This window comes from Acanthopagrus latus, chromosome 23 (assembly GCF_904848185.1).
Source record: "Acanthopagrus latus isolate v.2019 chromosome 23, fAcaLat1.1, whole genome shotgun sequence".
NCBI classification, from domain to species: domain Eukaryota; kingdom Metazoa; phylum Chordata; class Actinopteri; order Spariformes; family Sparidae; genus Acanthopagrus; species Acanthopagrus latus.
The window spans coordinates 9,752,865-9,772,680 of record NC_051061.1 but is presented as its reverse complement, the minus strand read 5'-3'; the positions used below and the strand labels follow the sequence as shown (position 1 = coordinate 9,772,680).

Here is a 19,816-nt window from a genome sequence, read left to right as displayed (position 1 = left end):
CTGTTTTTTTCTCTGGAGTATCTTGCCTCTGTTCTCCCTCAAGGCTCTACGTCCACTCAGCGGTTGGAAACTGGAAGAAGTGTCTCCACTCCATCAAACTCAAAGACTCTGTGCTCAGCCTGGTGTAAGTGCCGGTGACAGTCAACAAGCTCAAGTCTCCTTTGTGAATTTCAGTCACTCCAACAGCCTCCGTCTCCGTTCTTAATTGCAGGCATGTGAAAGGTCGCGTGCTGGTTGCCCTCGCTGACGGGACCCTCGCCATATTCCACAGATCAGAAGGTATTATTGCCATTATTCATAGCGAAATCGCCAGAACTGGCTCCAGATGGTCTTTTGTGAAACTCTGTCTTTTCTTTAGATGATAATTATTATTTTGTGTATTCTGTGTGTGTGTGGTCTTGTCTACAGACGGCCAGTGGGATTTGTCTAACTACCACCTGATGGACCTCGGCCGACCTCATCACTCCATCCGCTGCATGGCTGTGGTCCACGATAAAGTCTGGTGCGGCTACAAGAACAAGATCCACGTCATCCAGCCTAAGAGCATGCAGATCGAGGTGAGTTTGAATCCAACAATCGGCCTCGGTTGTTCACGTAGCAGCAATTTCCCGCGGGCTGTTTGTTAAGTGTAATAATGAGCTGATTCCCTGCTCCGTAGAAGTCCTTCGATGCCCATCCCCGTAGGGAGAGTCAGGTGCGGCAGCTGGCGTGGATCGGCGACGGTGTGTGGGTGTCGATCCGGCTAGACTCGACCCTGCGTCTCTACCACGCACACACACACCAGCACCTCCAGGATGTGGACATAGAGCCATACGTCAGCAAGATGCTGGGTGAGAGAGGCTATTTTAGCATTTAACCTATTTATGTGACGTGTCTGAATTTTTAGTTTGGGTTTTGTGAATATTTTTGGTCCCCAAAATAATGTGACGCATTTCATTTGACTTTTATTGCACGTATCCATGCACATGCATATATGCACCCATATCCCAATGTCCCTTACTCATTTTGAGTATTGTCCTTCATCATAGAAATAAAACAAAAAATTTTTAATTAAATTTTTAAGGCCATACTCCATAATTTACAGAGACCCAACAGTCACCCATTAGCAAGAACTTGGCAACAGTGACGGGAAGAAACTGGCAAAACAACAGAATATACATTTCTACATATAAATGTTTTACTCTAAAGAACACATGTTGATGTATAACCCTTTGTAATCGCTAACATTTTGATTGGTGACTTTAATTTCACTGAATCATTTCCCTCAGTAACTCTGACTCGTGATTCACAGGCACCGGCAAGCTGGGCTTCTCTTTCGTGCGAATCACAGCACTTCTGATCGGCGGAAATCGTCTCTGGGTCGGAACCGGAAACGGTGTGATCATCTCCATCCCACTGACAGAGAGTGAGTTTTCTTTTACTCAGCTCACAACAATTGTGAGCTCCTTCTTTCAAATAAAGACCCAAACAGTGTCCGCCTGATGGTAACACATTTCTGTGTGGATTGAGTCTGTCATAGTATTTATGTGGCAGCTTGACCTGCTTTATAATGAAAAAAGACATGTAAATCTCACTTACGGGACCTTTGAGTTCTTTGTGGTCTTACGATCCCCTCGAGGCGAAGTTAATTATTTCATGGTCTGGTTTGTTAAAGATCATTTTGGGGCTTATGACCTTTATTAAGGTAAGACAGCAGTGGGAGCCAGACTGCTGCTGAGCCTCCTTACATAGGGCCCTTATGCAACCAGGTAAGCCATCAGGTTGTTCCTCATTTGTCTGTTTTGATGTAATTTAGCAGCACATCTCAAAAACTCTTCACCAGAAGTAACACGTTTTAGGCGTGGATCTGAACTCAGCATCTTCAAACACAGCCCCACATGCCGCGGTGCTGTTTATTTGTATCCTTCTGTAGCGAACACCCTCATCTTCCCTTGAACTCACCGTCTTTCTTTCCACCTTTCCGCCTCCCCTCAGCGGTTTCACCTCTTGAATGACAACCTCAGTCATAACTGTTACTGTTACTCTCCTCTTTCTCCTCTGCTCACCTCCAACCCTCTTCCTCCTCCTCCTCCTCCTCCTCCTCCTCCTCCTCCCCCTCTTCCCCCAATAGCGGTGGTCCTTCACCGGGGACAGCTCCTTGGTGTGAGGGGTAAGTGGGAGCGCTCCCTCCCTCCTGCTGTTGTGATCTACCTTTTCTCACCCAGTCAGACCTTTATGTCCCCTGACACAAAGTCTGCAGACCAAAGTTTTTTGTTTCTTTGAGTAGTTAAGATGTGAATAGAGACACAAATCAGGCCCTCAGTTAGTCCTCTTTTATCTGTGAAGCTGAAGCTCACTAAAAGTGTTCTCTGATCAGTGATTTAATGTTTTACTGTACTTATTGGTTGCTTTGCATGCTATTTATAATTATAATTTATTGCATCATTGACTAAAAGATAATTTTCTATGTACCAGATCCATTGCATGCAAGAGCTATGCTTCAGCTGTCTTTGAAATGTTGTGAAAACACTTCTGTATGTGGATTTTGTGGGTGTTCATTCTGGATTATTTCTTTTTTCCTGCACCGTGCTTCCACATATGATTTGCAGAGGAAAAAAAAAAAACATGGTGGGTTAGTCTCTTACCTCTGGGTTTCTCTCCCCTCAGCCAATAAGGTGTCTCCTACATCGTCCAGTGGTGTGATTCACGTGTACGGTGACGACGGCTCTGAGAAGAGCACCGGCAGCTTCATCCCCTACTGCTCCATGGCACAGGCCCAGCTCTGCTTCCATGGACACCGTGATGCTGTCAAGTTCTTCGTCTCTGTCCCCGGTAGGCACAAAGCCCGTCTGCCTGTCTTCTGATGTTACAGGCTGTTTACAATTTTCCAGTTTTTAACCTCTTCTGTTTGCTGATGTGTGTGCGTGACAGGCAATGTTCTGGCCACCCTGAATGGCAGCGTGCTGGACAGTCCGTCAGAGGGTCAGGGCTCTACAGCGCCGCAAGAGACGGAGGCCCAGAGTGTTCATAATGTGTTGGTGCTGAGTGGAGGAGAGGGCTACATTGACTTCCGCATAGGTGAGCAGTAACACAAACTTGACACCACACACACACAGATTAGGTCTATTAATTTATTAACTGTCAAGCACAGTTCATTTTGTATTTATTTTTTTGTTTCTCACTCATTGTTAGTTTGATAGATTTCACATGTGTTCACTGCCCTCCAGTGGTCATAATGAGGAACTTCAACACTGTATTAATTGATAAGCTAATGCACAGTATCCTTTTTCATTTTAAATAATATGAACAATTAATTATTAATGTGATTATTGTTAATAGTCAGCAGCAACATCAGCTGTTTTGCAGCAGTATGATTGCTTTATTTTCAAAATGACTCACTTGAAGTGTGCTAAGCATGCTACTGACAGCTGACCTGAGTGAATTTAGAGTCATCAGTGTCCTCCACTGGTCACTGTGAGGAACTGCAACACATTGATTAATTCAAATTCGGTTTAGTGCAGCGGTTCCTCACTGCGATTGGTTGTCTTCATTGGTATGTTCAGGTATGAGGAGTGCAATTGGTTAGTTAAGGTAAGAATAGCGGGATTAGCCAATCAGAGCAGTGTTGGGCGAATTACCAATAAATGCTGTGGTAGCCATTGTAACTACCGTAATTCAAACTACCATATTTAGATTTCCTATAAAATTTCTAAATAAAAGAATGAAAAATTGATGTTTGTCAATACCAGTGCTGATGTTGCTGTACTTCCGCTCAGTTGACACAATAATAGCAAAATTATATGTAAAACAAAACAAATACAATGCATGATGATGAAGTGTTAGTCTAGAAAATACTAAAAATACCAAATATACTTTAACATAATATCAGGACAATAAAGTTTTATGTCAAATTTATCATGGGTTCATTGTGGTAGTACAACTCTTAACTTGTGCGTTTGCATCTTCTCCCCAGGAGATGGAGAGGATGACGAGACAGAGGAAGGAGAGAGCGCCGTAGCTACGCAGATGAAACCTGCCGTGTGCAAAGCCGAGCGGAGCCACATCATCGTCTGGCAGGTGTCTTACATACCCGAGTGACACCTGGATCTGCTTTAACACCTCACCCACTCATCTCCTTAAAGAAATCTCCCTCCTTCTCCCGCCCCGAAAAAGCTTCCAGCCACCCAACAACCTTGTAATTATCCCCCGGTCATGTAAAAGTTCCCCCTCTTGGCTCTAAAAATGACCCTTGAAGCCGTATATCGTCCCCTTGTAACTATTATATCCCCTCCTGCCCCGTCACCTTGTAACTTTAATGCCTTGTAAGTACCTCCTCTGATCTAGTAATCTGCCTGCCATCCTGTTTCTGTCCCACCCAGGGCATTGTAACTATCTTCATGAGCCTTGTAACCCAGCCTCATAACTACCTCCCTCCTCTGTATCGATCTTATATTCACCCTGTAAGCACACTGTATCTGCTCCTGTACTTACCTCAATTGTCCTGCATCTGCCCCAGAATTACTCCTCCTCCTCTTCTTCTTCTTCCTCCTCCACTTAGTTTGTCATCTGTGAAACCTCCACCTCGTCTTAAAGCCCCAACATGCATCAATTGTACCAAAAGTAAAAAAAAAAGAAAAAGAAAAGAATGGCAGGTACAGAAATTATGAATGACAACACTGACTTGGATTTCCACCGGAAATCTGTCTGATTTTTCTAACAGCCAATCAGCAATGCACATCCATTCGGCCATGCTGTGGGGCCTGTTTAAATGGAGTTAATGGATACAGATGTCAGGCGTTTATGGATCAATCTTTGACTGTTTGTGAGAGAATTCAAATCCAGTGAGAGCATACAGCACAGACGTCTTGTTTTGGCTTTCAGGTTGTAGTGGATGGTAATTGGGTTTGTGAAAAACTTGAGGGTAAGTGAACGTGCGACGCCGTAGAATAAATGTAAAGTTGCATCGAATTCTGCATAGAAATCTGAGCTTTTTGAGCCGTTACTTGAAATATTTTGCATCCAGTCCTGCAGTTGCGTCATTTAAAGCGGTTCGATTATTGATGTTTGCTCATTTTCTACCCTGATTTAAGAAAAACCCTCTTGAATTAGTTTGTGGTAACAGACCCCTAAAGACAGGAAATATCTGGCGCAGCTGCCTGATGTAAAAGAGACATGCTGGAGTCGTGTGAACAAGGTTATTAAAGCAGTCGAAGGGGGTCAAGTGTAATGTGTCAAGGGGTTCAGTCCGAGACTCCTCTCTCTCTCTCGTCTGACTGGCTGTTGATCAGACGGTTCGGTGTAAAGCAGGTTGACCAGTGAAGTGTCGTCATCATGTGTACAGGGATTATTGTAAATCTCCAGACACACTGAAGCCCATCCTCTTTGTTCAGTATGGAAATTCATGCATCGATCTCTATCTGTGTGGATTAAATATTAAACATATTTGTGTGCTGAAAAAACGTACACTTGGTGTGTGGATGTCTTATTTCACAAAACAGAAACATACCTGTTTAAACAGTTTATAGTTTATTGTTCTTGACAATTTTGACAATTTCAATACAGCATCATGGTATTTTAGAAAAGCCTGAATGTGACAAAAGCAGCAACTGGAAAAGTGACACTTTTGTCGAACAAAAGAGGACATTTCAGCGCAGTTTCTCTTTGATTTGAGTCTGAAATTATGTTACAACATCATAATCAGAGCAATGTGCATCTTAAGCTTTAGTAGCATCATATTTCAAAACGTCTACTCTTTACATTCAAGTAGTCCCAAGTGATTGTTTTTAAACCAATACAGAATTTGCAGTACAGGAAACTGAATATCATTACTGTGTAAACAAGGCAATAATTGTGTTAGTGCTGTTGGTTAATGATTGGGTTTTCATTGCAAGGACTGTTATAGGAGGAACATGCATAATTTTGCTGATTTTTCATGATGAAAACTGCAAACTGCGAGTTTTGCAAGTGACAAAAAACAGGATATTAGTGTGATGTGCAAAATTCCGTGAGAACTGCATCCACAAGATGAGCTGGTAAACAATGTATATAACATTTGGTGTAACTTTACATACTTTTTACACACGTCTCCTGTACTCTTAAATAAAAATTCTTTAGTGTAGACTTAAATGAAGCTATTCAACCTGATTAAAAATATGAGTCGTGACCTTTTATTGCTCCACATTCCAAGCTTATTGCTTTAAAAGTGTAAACATGAACTAGTGTTCTGCGCTAAATGAAAACTTCAATGAAAGAACTGTCAGTTTAATGATCAAGTTATTGCTCACTTAGTGCATGACTGCTTGGTAAAGACAATTCACCTCAGTTAAAAAAAAAAAAAGCATTTTATGAAAACAGCAGCAGCAAGACAGCAATGAAACTTCCTCTACTGCGTGGCTACAAGCTACTAAAGCCAAAAAATATTCATCAGAGGTATGACGTCATTTGTCTTGTAATGACACAAATAAAAGAACACAGGATTGTGTGGTGCATCGACGCAGACCTTCAGTTGTAGATCCAGTGGCTGCTGTTGTCCTCCCAGCAGTGAAGCTCGTTCTGGCGAAACCACAGTGAGATTTCCTTCTGGGCGCTCTCCACCGAGTCGCTGCCGTGGATCACATTCCTGCAATGCAGAGTCGACGCAGACATGTTCAGGACGGGATCAACAGAAGCTGATCGACTCATAACAGAAAGGAATACAAAAATCTCTCAAATTTACTTCAGCACATCATTTGACTTCTGTTTTTTTTATAATCCATTTATGATGATAATGATGATGATGATGGCAACAGTGACATTGCTTTGATACATTTATTGGCAAGTTTTTGAGAATTTGTGAGACTGGACTGAATCTTACCTGCCCACTTCTACACAGTAGTCTCCTCGGATGGTTCCAGGCAGAGAGTCTGCAGGGTTCGTCTCTCCCAACATCATACGTGCTGTCTTGACCACGTCCAACCCCTCCCACACCTGAACCAACACAGAAATGGAAATGAAATGAGCATGCAGAACAATATAACAATATTACTCAATCATGCCAAAAGAATGACGAGATACAAAGTGTAAAAATCACTGCGTCTCAACATCAGCTTCTTTGCTTCAGTCTTTTCATTTACAGATCTAGAACACACTGTCTCCTTCTGTAGAATGCCCGTAAAACTGACTTTTTGTGCAAGTGATTAGTCAATTCCTGAAAGCCTGTACTGTCCTGTGGTCATGTTGTGCAGTAGGTGGGAGAATCTCACCATTGCTACGACTGGTCCAGAGCTCATGTAGCTGATCAGATCCCTGAAGAAAGGCTTAGTCCTCAGGTCCCAGTAGTGATCCTTGAGTAGACTCTCAGATGCCTGATACACAAGAGAGGCATATTCAATCAAAATGTCAAAAATATAATTATTGTATTATATTAGCCATGATTATTTATTTGGACCATTTTGGAAAAAAATGAGTATGAAGGAAGAATAACAAGACAGACAACACAAATACCTGCACAAGTTTGAGGCCCACCAGCTTGAACCCTCTCCTCTCAAATCGGCGGACGATTTCGCCCACCAGTCTCCGCTGCACGCCATCTGGTTTAACAGCGATGAAGGTGCGCTCATTCACACCAGTCCAGCCTAGAAACATACGGTGAAAATGAAGGTAAAGCCAGCAACAATGGCCACCAAACACACAACCCGGGGAACAGCTTGCATGCACCTTGGTAGAGATTACTACAACTACAACTAGCGATTAGTTTCACTGTCGATTAATCTGTTCATTATTTTCTCGATTAATATTTATGGCAGAAAATGGTAAATAACGTCAGCGTTTCCTCAAGCCTCAGTTTACTGTCACTGAGGAAGAAACCAGAAAATGGGATTAGAGAATTGTCATGTTTTTCTAAACCGATTAATCAGTTATGATAACAGTTGGTGATGAATCGACTAGTTGAGAATTCACTGAATAATAGTACAGACTGCAGAGGCAGCAGCATTAATTCAGATGACCATGGTGAAGTTCTGCATGCCTGTGTCGTACATGGTTTATCTGCCTGCAGAACCCTGTGGATACACACATCGAACCATCCCATGCAGCACAGCAAACACAGGCTTGAACTTTACACACGTCTCCACAAATGTCGCCTGTTATTTGTTAGTTTTACGAGCCACTGATCGATTCACAAGTATCAATTTCAGGCCTCTGCTGGAAGACTTGAGTTGGACAAAAAATATAATCCCCTCACCAAGGAGGGGAATATGTCTGAACCCTGCACTTCCTCAACCTCTCACTCTCAGCAAGGCTCGATCTCACTCATTGTTTTCGCTTACATGTGATCTCACCAGATTCTTCAATCCTCGCATGTTTAACCACCAAATCTCCAAGTTCGTGCAGATCTCTGTGTGACCTTTTTCGCGGCCCCATTGCAGCTTTCCTCCTGCGGGCAGCAGCCTATCACCGCTCGGAGGCTCCACATGAATCCTGGAGGCACCAATGGCAGCGCACTAACACGGGAACTATTAATAGGATGATGAATCAACTTATTTCACAGTGAGGCGTGCACATGCTGGTAGCTACACAAAGTAACGTTAGCCACTTCAAATATAACGCCAGAGGAGTCTTACGCAGACAGTAGTTGGGTATTAATAGTCACACTTCAAAGCCGAACGACTCTACTTTGCCTGTTTTTAGCCTAAAAATTAGTTGTGAGCTCGCACAAAGTTACTGGAGGCTGACAGACAACATTGTTTCACCGGTTGACTCTGCTCCTCTTCTAGCTAGCGGAGGTCCGCTGAGTCTCCTGCTCACACACGGTGGGAACTGAATGAGCACAAAATCCAGAGTGACACACAAACTGAAGGATACATGAGGTACAAACAGATAAAACACCAACCTGACTGAAAGAAGTAGGCGAATATGGACAGAAACAGGCAGATCATTGTGGCCGGTGGACGGAGCACACTGGAGGAAGGAGGGAAGGAGGACGTACGCACGCACGTCAGCACGCACGTTGCTTAGGAACACTTCAAAGCGCGGGCACGCGGCGGGAATCATGTGCAAAATGTGTGGAGGCCGAGAAAAGACAAAAAGTTAGAAACGATTAAATGAAACTGATTTATTTTGCAGATTGTTGGTGACTATTTACTTTTGCCATATTGCTGCTTTGTGGATGAGTCATCCATATTTATTTTATTTTTTCTCATGTTAAAGGCCTCACACTTCATTTTTTATTTTCCCTGTCTTAGTTCCTAAGTTTAATTGATCTTGTATAGTTCCTTTTTTTTTTTTTTAATTGCTCCTCTTATTTTTATTTCTTATACTGATTTTGTTGTTGTTGTTGTTGTTGCCATCTATATCTGTAGTTATTGATTTATACATTTTATATTTAGACTCTTTGTGCTATTGAACCACTTGAATTTCCTCTCTGGACACTAATAAAGGCTTATCTTTTTTATTTTATCTTGTTGGATAAGAGCTTCCATAGAACCCAACAACTATTTCATGGAATAATAATGCTCTGTCCTACAAACCAAAACTTAACATGTAGTAATACAATTTAGGCTACAGATGTGCAGTGCTCCCAAATTAGATTTAGATCAGATTTGTCTGGCCTACAGTTAGCACAGTAGTTAAGTAAGCTGTCCTTTGTAAAATCATGATAGGTGCCAGTTACACTTTAATTCACATGTAATAAATTAACTAGATGTGGAGACTTATAAGAAAATGATTAAGTGCAGGAGACTTTCCTTGCTTAATTTGTTGGGAAATTTGACAAGCCTGCATTCATTAAAATAGTTTGCCAGCCACTGTAGGATGAGAAAATGAACCATACATAACATATAGTATAGACTGAATACATGAGTTACTCTGTATCAGGGATGCATATTTGCAATTGTTTTGAGTGTTTAATCTGAAACCCAAACCTCAAGCATAGACATCAAAAGCGCTGTAGAAATTTGAATGTAGAATCTTTAGCGACTCCTACAGTATTTCAAATGGTAGTACAGCATTTAGCAACAAATGCAGACTACTGCAGATTACTACAAGTTTGATCAGGCTGTTTTTAAAATACAAAATGTATTTTTTGCATATTGTTCTCAATGTGTCATTTTTCACTGGGCATACCAGCCCACAATTTAATACTGTTTATCCATGGCACAGCCATAAGGCACACTTACTAACAAGTCTCTTCAAAAAGTACAAAACAGAAAACACCTGTTTCACCTGTGGCCTTCATCATCAAATTAAGCTTGGTTTTTGCCTGAGTGGTCAATGGTCGAATCTGACGCATTTCGCTTTTTTCTGGCGAAACAAAAAGTTGATTTCAAAGTGTTAAAATATCAATCTGCAGTATTATCTGTTAAGTGTTTGCTGTCCATTCCCAGTGTTTTGCTTATGCAGTCTATAAAGTACTCAATAAGGCAGGCACAAAGAATGGAAATACAATGATCACAGCTATATTTGATCTCAAATTTTATATTAACCACATCACACAGACACATTTACATAGAGAAGCCTGCTTCAGATGAAAGAAGCAGAGAACCAACGTTATTTAGCCAGACATTGAGGCGAGGGCTTCAGTGTACAAGGACAGAAGAAGTTATGACTTCTTCACACTGATTTTTGTCCAAAGTGTCGAAGATTTTCCGCTTCTGAACCAGGAGTATCACACCGCTGTCCCCTCTGTCCTCTGCCTCTCTTGTTCCAGATTGGTGAAATAGTCTCTGTTGAGCAGGACGTCCCTCTTTAAAGGCAAAGCCGGCTCCTCAGCCAACATGCGGCCGAATGCTTTCTTGTGTTCTGCCAGCATCATGGCGCGGAGCAGGGGAGGGAAAGGGACGTACTGCACGGGTGGCTCGGGGAGTGGCTGAAAGTCCTTCAGCTGTTGCTCCATGTATTTGGGAACCAAGCGCCAGTCATGGTACATCACCTTGTCCACCTCCTTGACCTCGCTCTCCTTGTTTCCTGTGTAAAAAAAAACAAACAAACAAAAAAAACACAATATGTCAGAATGCTGTTTCAAATTGTCCCCTATAAATTCCATTTTATGTTTAACTTTTTCTGAATCCCCTAATTTAGGTCCAGACTTACCTTTGTAGGTGAGGACCCCCCATGCCTTGCCATGATCCATGTTCTAGAAATCACAAGAATCAGGTGTCATTTCGGTTGCAGTAATCCTATCAGAACACATGCCAAACCAGTCAAGTTTATTACTCAGGTCTGCACTTGGACTGACATCTCTCTCACCTCTGCCGTGTAGTCCACCTTGACCTTGGTGATCTCCCAATAGCTGGGCTCTGGGTGGTCCTCCAGCCAGGACTTGCGGGTAAAGAGGCGACCAACCCCGAACATCCTCATGCCTGCCAACAAAGAGAATAGGCGACTCTCCCTGTGGACATCCTGCCAGGCCAGAACCGGCAGCATCTTCCCGGTTAGAGGCCGCTTCATCGTCTCATAGTCCAGGGCGAACCTCTGGGAGTCCCGGGGCCGGGACTTGAGCTCCCGGTACGCCCGGATCTTCCGAGCCATTTCTGCGATGAGGCGAAGTCGCTTTTTCTTCGCCATGTTTGATGTTTAGGAGCTGCTCCTCAGTCCACGCTTTATTCTGCAGGAGAATACAATAATTAATGTAAGTTTTATATGAAATTAAAACTGCACTTTGACCTGTTAGTTACAGAAGAACTTTTCGACAATTTACGTAAAGCTGACATTATGTATTGTCATTAGAGAGCATTAAACGTGTCCTAGCCGTGGAGTTATTACTGGCGCTGATAGAACGAGGTTGGCGAGCCTGTTAGCTGCCGTTAGATGCTAACAACACATTATAAAACAGCTTCGTACATTCATGCCACCTATTATCTCTCAATTTACTTTAAATGAAATATCGACACTGCTGAAACTCTGCGAACAGCTGAAATTAAAATTACCTCGATGTCCCAATTCTACTTGACCTCCGCAAGCAAGGAACACAACTTCCGCTCACTTGGTCCGACCGACAAGAGTTCCGGGTAAACACAACAACACCTTTTTTTTGGTTCCGCATGAGGTGAACTTTGTAGACAACTGAAAACACCTTTTTAATTATAGTTACAGGCGCCGAGTTATTACATAATATTGCTATTCAATAATCGTTCTACATGAAAAAGAATTCTACATAATTTCCAAACACCTGCTACATCAAAGGTGAGTGCATTTGTGCATTGTCATACTAATAAATTACAGTGCTGGCCTTCCTACTGATTCATAATATCAGTGAGGATTTTAGCAGTAAAATTAAAAACATCTGGATGAATAGAAATACATGTAAAAAGGCAAAAAATAATAATAATCCAAGCCTTTCCAAGCTTTTAAAAAAATGTTCTACTAAATTACAGTGATGCTGCAATATTTTATGTCAAATGAAAAGTTTTAAAAAGCAATTCAAACTTAAAGCATTAAAGCTGACCCCTTAAAAATATGACATTTTGAAATGCCCTTGGTACCAATTTCCTTAATACTTAGTAACACATCCAGTCATTTGTGCATATTTAGCATTCATTTATTTTCAGCTGGAAATCATGCTGATAAGTTATACAGAAAAGGCGAGTAAAGGGCTTCACATACAGAATTATTAATATGACATGTTATAGAAGAGACACTTAGAATTTTTTTCTATTTACAGAATAACAGTAAGAAAAAGTGCTTGGATGCATCGATGTGAAGACAAATATTGTGGAATAAGACTGAGAATTAATCTGCTGTACTAGGACGAACCTCTTGGTGGTTACATTACAAGATCTATAGGGATCAATCTGAGAGATCATTACACAACTGGACAGAATTAAGTGTGTCGTGTCACATTGACACTACTCTGGACTAATGAGCATGGTCCTCTGGTACCTTTACCACTGTCGTTGTGTTTGCACCTCCATCATAATATCCTGAAACACCCGTTACTTATGAAAACCATCATCACATAAGATGCTTGTGTTGCATAGTACCTTAAGTCTTTGTGTGCGTCTACTTAAACCAAGACCGTGAGGAGAGAAAGTGATCAAACACCGGTGACTGAGGCAGCTGTTAGCATACCGTTTAACACCTGGGTCAAACACTACTTTAATATCTGTATAATTATGGTTGGTTACTCCAAAGAAATTAAAAACTAAAATTATTTACATATCTGACCCAGGGGTAATGATCCCGTCCTCAGTCATTCAAGATTAGTTAAAACTTAAACTGATCTTAACACCGCTCAGCCCATGTCAGCTTGAAGATGGCTGAACTTTTTTTTTTTTAAATACATCCACAGAATTGTGTCAGACCACTCCTGCAGCATAATCCACATCTACACTGTCCTTTCGTGTACTTGATATATTCTAAAAGATGTAGTCATGACAAAATATGGCTGAATCTACAGCTTCAGGGCTGTGGCGCAACATGTAAACTGTGATTTTAGCCATGTTTAAAAAAAACATTGTTAGAAACACTGCAAACATACGCAAATAGCTGAGAGGTGAACCTGGCTGCAGGAGCAGTGTGAGAAGTTACAATACTTTAACTATATTGAAAATAATATCTTTCTGTGAATACTTTCTAGGGGAAACAAGGATCAGCAATCTGTTGGGCCAACAGGGGCTGAGCGTTTGATGCTAAAATGTTTTCTTAAAGGAAGATATGGAACAAGGCCTTGGAAACACCAACAGAACACCCTTGCATAAAGTACACAAGTTTAACATTAAAACTGTTCATAATCTCATATTTTTTCCAAGAAACTAGGAATTTAAAATGTTTTACATGAAGATAAGGTGTAACAGCGATGACAATTTACTGTGTGACAACATGTGGCAGTCTCTTCTGAGTGACATACTGTCTCGTGATCAGATTTAAAAAGAGCTACACTAAATAACAATGTATACTGCCTTACCTACATCTTTTAGAAAATAGGAAATCAATACTTTAGTTCATAAGGATTCAAAAGGAGATTTTCAAAAGCTGGTGACAGATGGATGTTGCTGTAAATATAACATATTAAACTTTTTTTTTCTCAAGAAACAAGGATAATCTGATGAGAAATTATAGGTGCATTAGTTCTTCTGAGTCTTTTCATTTTTGGAGGACTAAAAAGTACATTCAGGTTCATTCTACCTCCTTCTAACATTTCTTAAGTTTTTGATCAGTCGAAACATTCTGACAGTTTTTGCTTTACAGATGTAACCTGTGGGTAAGAAATAAAGAACATGACCTATGGCGTGTCACTTCCTGTACGTTCCGTCTATTCGACACTCTACAACTGATTCTCACTTTGGCAACCTAACAGATAATAGCAGATGCAAGTAAAACAGGTAAAAGATTACTTTGATAATGCACCGGTTTCATTACGATTGAGAACAATATACATTATCTGCATACAAGATGAAAACACAGAAAATATCCAGTCTAATTTTTTTTTTAAACCCCCCCTTTTTGCAAATAAACCACGTTGACCATCACAATTTGGCCAAACATGACTTCAGTGTTAGACTGTACAGGCTGTCCCTGCATCTGCTCACTAATCCCCATGGATGCATGGCAACAAGTTATGCTTGCTAACAAAACAACACCACATATTTTCACTTATTACTGAAGCTGGTTTGGATACTGAATGTATGATGAGCATCAAGACATCTGAATGGCATGAGAGAAGATCACAGTAAAGACGTGCAGGCAGTAATACCGCCATCACAGTTTTGCTCCTATGTACCACTCCCTTACTTTCTTCACTACTGGACAACATGGATGTTGAGGAAAGTTTGCGGCAGGTAGGAAACACTAGATTAGATGCCAAAGGACAGTAACGTCTACCAGTGTTTAAGAGGAGGTAGGATTGGAGCCGTCCAGTCATGTCCAGCGGCATCTCTTCCTCTGACAGGCTTCGGGGTCAGACGTGCAACCCTCTGAGTCGCTCTCAGAGGACGACGGTCCGGCTAGCGGGGGGACAGGCAAACCTGTGGGGCGCTCAGGCTCTTCAGGGGTTTCCTCTATGGCGCCACCATTGAGACTGAGCACCCAACCCAGTTTGTTGTGGAGCAACTGACGAAGGCCTGGTGGCAGTGGCAACACGTCCAGGGTGTCCATACAGTCCGGCAGCAGCTGGCGAAGGCGAGCACAGCAGAGGTAGAGCAGGGAGGTGGGTGCAGAGCAAGATCTGATGACCTTCATGCTGCTCTTTGCTGCCGTGGAGCATGCCATGGGATAAAACCTCTTATTCTGTAGCTCTGTGGCAGCAACACCTATATCAAGAAAACACAAACAAGTGTTTTATGTTTATGTTCATGTGTAATATCTTACTACAATGACCTTCTGTGGGGCATGATCAAAGGTACACTGTAGAATTTGTGCAAAGTCAAAAAAGGAATGTTTTACTAAGGGCATATCACACCAATGCATCAAGAGGAATAGGAATCAAACCACCAGAAGTCTTTTGACCACCTGTGGTCAAAAGACTTTGCCCTGCAGTACTTACCTATACACTTGCGATTCTTGAAGAAAGTGAGTGTGCCGTGCCACGTGTCCAGATGGACTCCAATGATGGATCCCTGTCCAAACCGGGAAGAGAAGTTCATCTTGTCTCCTTTATGATGCAACAAGCCTGAGAAAAGAAGTCAAACACTAATGTCTAACTTTTACAATAACTATTGTGAGAGGTTACTGCAACATCGTAGCGTGTGTGCTAAGCTCACCAGTGTAAGAAAGACCCCAGCTGTCTGTATCTTTTCCCAGCAGGCTGCAGAATGTGTGTCTGTATTTGTCTAGATTGACGTCAGAAGTGCCGATGCCAACCATCTGTGAAGAAATGAACAGCACTTTAGAGACATCAAACCTTTTCTCAGCATGAATCCATCTTTTGTCTTACACAAAACATTTGCTCTACCTTAGTATCTCTGTGGGAAAGTTAATTTATATAATCAGAGCAGGTCAACAGAGTTGAGGTTTACCATGTCTGTTCCATACACTGGGGACGTCATCTTGATTTCCCAGAAGTGCTGCCCTTCTGCCAGCTCCTTGGAGCCACGGATTGCTGCTGTGCCACAGCTGTATTCAGAGTGGAAGTTCACTTTGCGATTGTCGCAGCTCAGTAATGTTGCTGTTGATCGGCTGTTGGTATCCCACACCCAATCAAACTCTGAAACATCGGAAGTCATTCCGTCATCCCTTTATTCAGTGCCAACAATAAAATAAACTGCCATTTTACCTTAAGTTATTTAGCAAAGTATAACATGAGTCTGATATGATATAATCTGTATGTGAACAAATCAGAGCTCATTTAAAGATAACACAATTGTGTGAGTTAACTCAAATAAGATCATTTAATATATCATGTGGCAGCTGTCTTGTACCTTGGTCATCTTCGCCACAGTGGCAGTCTTTCACTTGGTGAAAACCTCGGAGGCGAGGGTTGTAGCTGGTGTCTGCCTGTGAATCGCAGCCACAGTAGGATTCTCCGGTGACAGGCACTGCACTGGGGACTGGAGGGACCATTACTGCTGAAAAGTCTGCCTCGGAGTCTGAATCACTGTACTGGGGAGCAACAATATAGATAGAAAGACCAAATGCAAATGTCAGCAGCAATTCTTGGGTACCAAACTCCCTGCCTCTCATGTCAGGCTGCTACATCTCCAGAATTGGGCATTGGACTGGAAAATATATGCATCTCTGTAATTTGATAGTAAAAAGCAGGCATCATGTTGAATTCTTTTCTGTAGAAAAATGTTTTGTGTTGCTGCTATGCATGCAAACAGCAGACATTAGTATCAACAAACACACACTGTTTATTATGGCCATAGGCAAATTAGAGGCTGTAAGTTTGTCTTGGCTTTCTGAGGTGAATTTTGCCTCCTCATGGTGACACATCCGATCTCCTCCCTGGAGTGTAAACAAGTGGCATCATGTGACACCAACAAATCTTATCTGCTCAGAGCTTTATGTCAAAGGGTTGAAAACAGCAGCCCCTGTATGCCTACCTCTAGGCGGTCATAGCTCCATTCTTCACTTTCAGAGGCCAGCACAAGCGCCCGGGCGTCAGCATCCCGTCGTATCCCACCCCAAACGTATCGCCATGCACGACTGTTCCTGCTTCGCCTGGACATGGCAGCGACAGAGTCTCACCAGTAGAAGAACCTGACAGTCAGATCAGGTTTCAATCCAGATGATGGGAGAGCTGCATTTGTCTATTTGCTGAAATACAAAGAAAAGAGACCACATATAAGAGGCATTGACCTTGAAGACTTATGGTGGCACATAACCTGGATTTGTTTTGTTTTTTACACATATGGTTGTTGCTTCATGCAATCCATTTCCTCTCAATCCAATACGGTTTAGGACATAATTTTGAGATTTCTTCATATTGTTAATCTCGCCATTAACATTTGGCACACACCCCCTGTCCACACTCATCAGTTTCACCATATTGTATGAGAAATATTGCCAAATGCACTTTAGCCCACTGAGACACTTTGTGGGACAACATTAACCTCAACATCCCACAGACACCGACTCTCTGTAGGATGACAGTCACTGACACGTCATTTAAGTACTTAACTTAACACTGACTGGCTGTTATAATTATAGTCCTGGTCTGCAGATCATTTCCGTCATCAGTACAATTATTATTATACTCTAATGTGCAAAGCTGTTCTCCTACCTCGCTTTCAGTTAGCCACTTAGCCTAGCTAACATGGTTGAACGGCGCTGCACTAACATGTTAGCAGGCTATAACAAGGTCAGACTAATGCTTACACGTGCATATACAACTCAGTACACGGGCATGTGTCAGTGACCATCTTGCGTTCACGGTTTTATTATTACCCATGTGGTAAAAAACGGTGGCCAGAGGCGAAATAACAAGGCTAGCAATGCGAGATTCAGACCTAGCATAAAGTAGCTAGTTAGCTTCGTTAGCTGCGTGCAGCTACGAACGCTGGATTTAAGGATAGCGTAAACATTACCTGCCTGTTGTTCACAACCAGCATTCGCGGGGAAGCATCGACAGCACGACAGAGACGTTGTTGCTTGAAGACACCTGCAGCTGGATCGTTTACACACGGCAACTGGACGAGGAGCTAGCTGAGCTTCCCTTTTCCATGACCTACTTTACATTAGTCTGACCGTAAACAATAACAGGCAGGCGGTCTCTCTGCAGGAGCTCACAGCACAGCCTCCTTCACAGCCAGGAAGTTTTCACTACACTTCAGACACTCCTCTCAACACAGCTGCGGGATTCTTAGATGTTTTACTTAAGTAAAAGTACCGGTACAATGTCACAAAATAACTCCATTACCAGTAGCAAAAAGAGGATTCAAGGATGTGTTCACGAAGTCTGTCTAAAAACAATGATCAGGTACCTTTATGAATATTATGACTGGTTTATCTTCCTCCTGTTCACATTTTGTCTATTAAAATATCACCTCCACAAGTGCTTACAAAATCCACACACCTTATTTTGTGCACACACAAAAAAAGAAAGAAAAGTGTTCAAATGTCTATGTCTGAGGCTAATGAGACTTCAGTAGCAGGGTTAGATATTAAAAAAGTTAATATCTTTCAAAATAACTGTCTTTTTGGTTTTGCAATGGCCACTTTTTGTTTCTCTGGCCACTGTAATGCAGACTGCTGAAGACGATTATTAACCTTAGATAGAGTTTGGAATATCTTTTCGCACAGGAGGAGGAGTCTGGAAGCAAAAGAAGCCAGTTTCAACCAATCACGTGCAAGGTAAATTTTCAAAAACGGAATGGAGTCTTGAAGGGTGAGTTCAGGAGTCTCAAGGATTTGGGGATTAAAGTGAAACTCTCGCCAAAATGCAACCTAGGCTGTTTTGTTAATGCATGAGTCAAACCTTCGTGTAAAAGCATAATTACAACAAAAGAGGCACTTTAATTGACAGTATTACAGTATTTTCGTTTTCGGCTGAAACTTTGCTTGTGGTATCACCAGGGTCTCTACACATGAACACAAACATTGAGAACATTGTTTGTGTACACAGAGTTTACTAAAAAGAAAGTTTTTGAACAACTCACGTTAGCGGTAGCTTATTCCTCTAGCCGTTGTCATGGCAGCCCAGACATACTCAGGGATCGACATGTCTGGGTCGAGTGTGTGTGGTTCAGTTGAGCTATGTGTAGAGACCCTGGTGATACTACGCGCAAAGTTTCATGTTGTGTTGAGCCTTCTTAGTGTTTTAAAAATAGCGAGTTTAATGCTAGTTTGATGCTAGAGTTTCACTTTAAGCTGCTCCATAGTCTGGCGGTATGGCAGTGGTCACTTCTGTACCTTTTGTCAGGTGGCAGCGGGGTGAGCAGACTTGGGCTGTGTGTGTGTTGTCTATTAGTGTCCCTTGGGCTCTGGGCAGGTGTCTCATTGAAATGCAATATAAAAGTTTTCTGTTTTTTACCTGTGGACACCTGACTAATGGTTTAAGACAGACTTGATAAATTACAAACCTATCCTTTAAAATATTCCTCAAAGTAGAAATATTCATTATGCTGCAGGCTTCTTTTCAGTTTTCTATAGTTATATTTGTTTTTTGTAATTGATGAATCAACATAAGAGCCTCTGTAAGCTTAACTGCGTCATATTAACACTGTATATGCATTACATGTGTTTGACATATTTATATATTTTGGGGGTAAGATCCTAAACTGAACAGTAAGGAGGAACTGTAGGTATACTTAAATTAATTTTGCAAAGTAAAATGTATGATATTTGTCTCTGAAATGTTGCTAATGTAGAAGCATAAAACAAAATAAAATACAAATACTTAATATCTTGAAACTTGAGTAAATGTACTTAGTTACTTTCCACTACTCTATGTATTATATTCAATCGTTATTACTGATATATTGTA

The 19,816-nt window shown here is 41.7% G+C and overlaps 4 protein-coding genes across 27 annotated transcripts in view; 1 reads left to right on the top strand and 3 right to left on the bottom strand.

Annotated features, from left to right (window-relative positions):
• Window positions 1-5,442, top strand: part of mapk8ip3 (mitogen-activated protein kinase 8 interacting protein 3) — a 29,105-nt gene extending 23,663 nt beyond the window's left edge. For 17 of the 19 annotated variants that reach the window (XM_037089764.1, XM_037089749.1, XM_037089746.1 and 14 more), the window contains 9 exons: window positions 44-124; window positions 212-279; window positions 409-557; window positions 659-830; window positions 1,292-1,405; window positions 2,111-2,149; window positions 2,647-2,811; window positions 2,911-3,057; window positions 3,953-5,442. In XM_037089764.1, coding sequence (XP_036945659.1) covers window positions 44-124; window positions 212-279; window positions 409-557; window positions 659-830; window positions 1,292-1,405; window positions 2,111-2,149; window positions 2,647-2,811; window positions 2,911-3,057; window positions 3,953-4,077 — 1,060 coding nt within the window. In that variant the 3' untranslated portion in view covers window positions 4,078-5,442. The remainder of the gene's footprint in view (window positions 1-43; window positions 125-211; window positions 280-408; window positions 558-658; window positions 831-1,291; window positions 1,406-2,110; window positions 2,150-2,646; window positions 2,812-2,910; window positions 3,058-3,952) is intronic. The other 2 variants (XM_037089763.1, XM_037089751.1) reach the window with 1 other exon arrangement.
• A 42-nt stretch (window positions 5,443-5,484) lies between these two features.
• Window positions 5,485-8,998, bottom strand: nme3 (NME/NM23 nucleoside diphosphate kinase 3). Of its 5 annotated transcripts, XM_037088497.1 has the most exons (7): window positions 8,849-8,903; window positions 8,709-8,775; window positions 8,286-8,471; window positions 7,462-7,592; window positions 7,221-7,322; window positions 6,833-6,945; window positions 6,458-6,598 (listed from the first exon to the last, which is right to left on the bottom strand). In XM_037088497.1, the coding sequence occupies exons 3-7, from the start codon at window positions 8,377-8,379 to the stop codon at window positions 6,481-6,483; spliced, it is 558 nt and encodes a 185-aa protein (XP_036944392.1). In that variant the 5' UTR covers window positions 8,380-8,471; window positions 8,709-8,775; window positions 8,849-8,903; the 3' UTR covers window positions 6,458-6,480. The 5 variants fall into 5 exon arrangements, with proteins under 5 accessions (XP_036944394.1, XP_036944392.1, XP_036944393.1 ...); XM_037088498.1 differs by lacking the exon at window positions 8,709-8,775 and having other exon boundaries at window positions 8,849-8,971; XM_037088499.1 differs by lacking the exons at window positions 8,709-8,775; window positions 8,849-8,903 and having other exon boundaries at window positions 5,485-6,598.
• A 1,398-nt stretch (window positions 8,999-10,396) lies between these two features.
• On the bottom strand, window positions 10,397-12,040 carry mrps34 (mitochondrial ribosomal protein S34). Its single transcript, XM_037088496.1, has 4 exons — window positions 11,883-12,040; window positions 11,203-11,560; window positions 11,047-11,089; window positions 10,397-10,920 (listed from the first exon to the last, which is right to left on the bottom strand). Exons 2-4 carry the CDS (start codon window positions 11,518-11,520, stop codon window positions 10,622-10,624), a joined length of 660 nt encoding a protein of 219 aa, XP_036944391.1. The 5' UTR covers window positions 11,521-11,560; window positions 11,883-12,040; the 3' UTR covers window positions 10,397-10,621.
• A 435-nt stretch (window positions 12,041-12,475) lies between these two features.
• spsb3a (splA/ryanodine receptor domain and SOCS box containing 3a) lies at window positions 12,476-18,607 on the bottom strand. Of its 2 annotated transcripts, none has more exons than XM_037088495.1 (7): window positions 17,923-18,607; window positions 16,935-17,148; window positions 16,311-16,491; window positions 15,909-16,096; window positions 15,654-15,756; window positions 15,437-15,562; window positions 12,476-15,203 (listed from the first exon to the last, which is right to left on the bottom strand). In XM_037088495.1, exons 2-7 carry the CDS (start codon window positions 17,058-17,060, stop codon window positions 14,812-14,814), a joined length of 1,116 nt encoding a protein of 371 aa, XP_036944390.1. In that variant the 5' UTR covers window positions 17,061-17,148; window positions 17,923-18,607; the 3' UTR covers window positions 12,476-14,811. The 2 variants fall into 2 exon arrangements, with proteins under 2 accessions (XP_036944390.1, XP_036944389.1); XM_037088494.1 differs by having other exon boundaries at window positions 17,919-18,606.
• Between the last annotated feature and the right edge of the window lie 1,209 nt (window positions 18,608-19,816).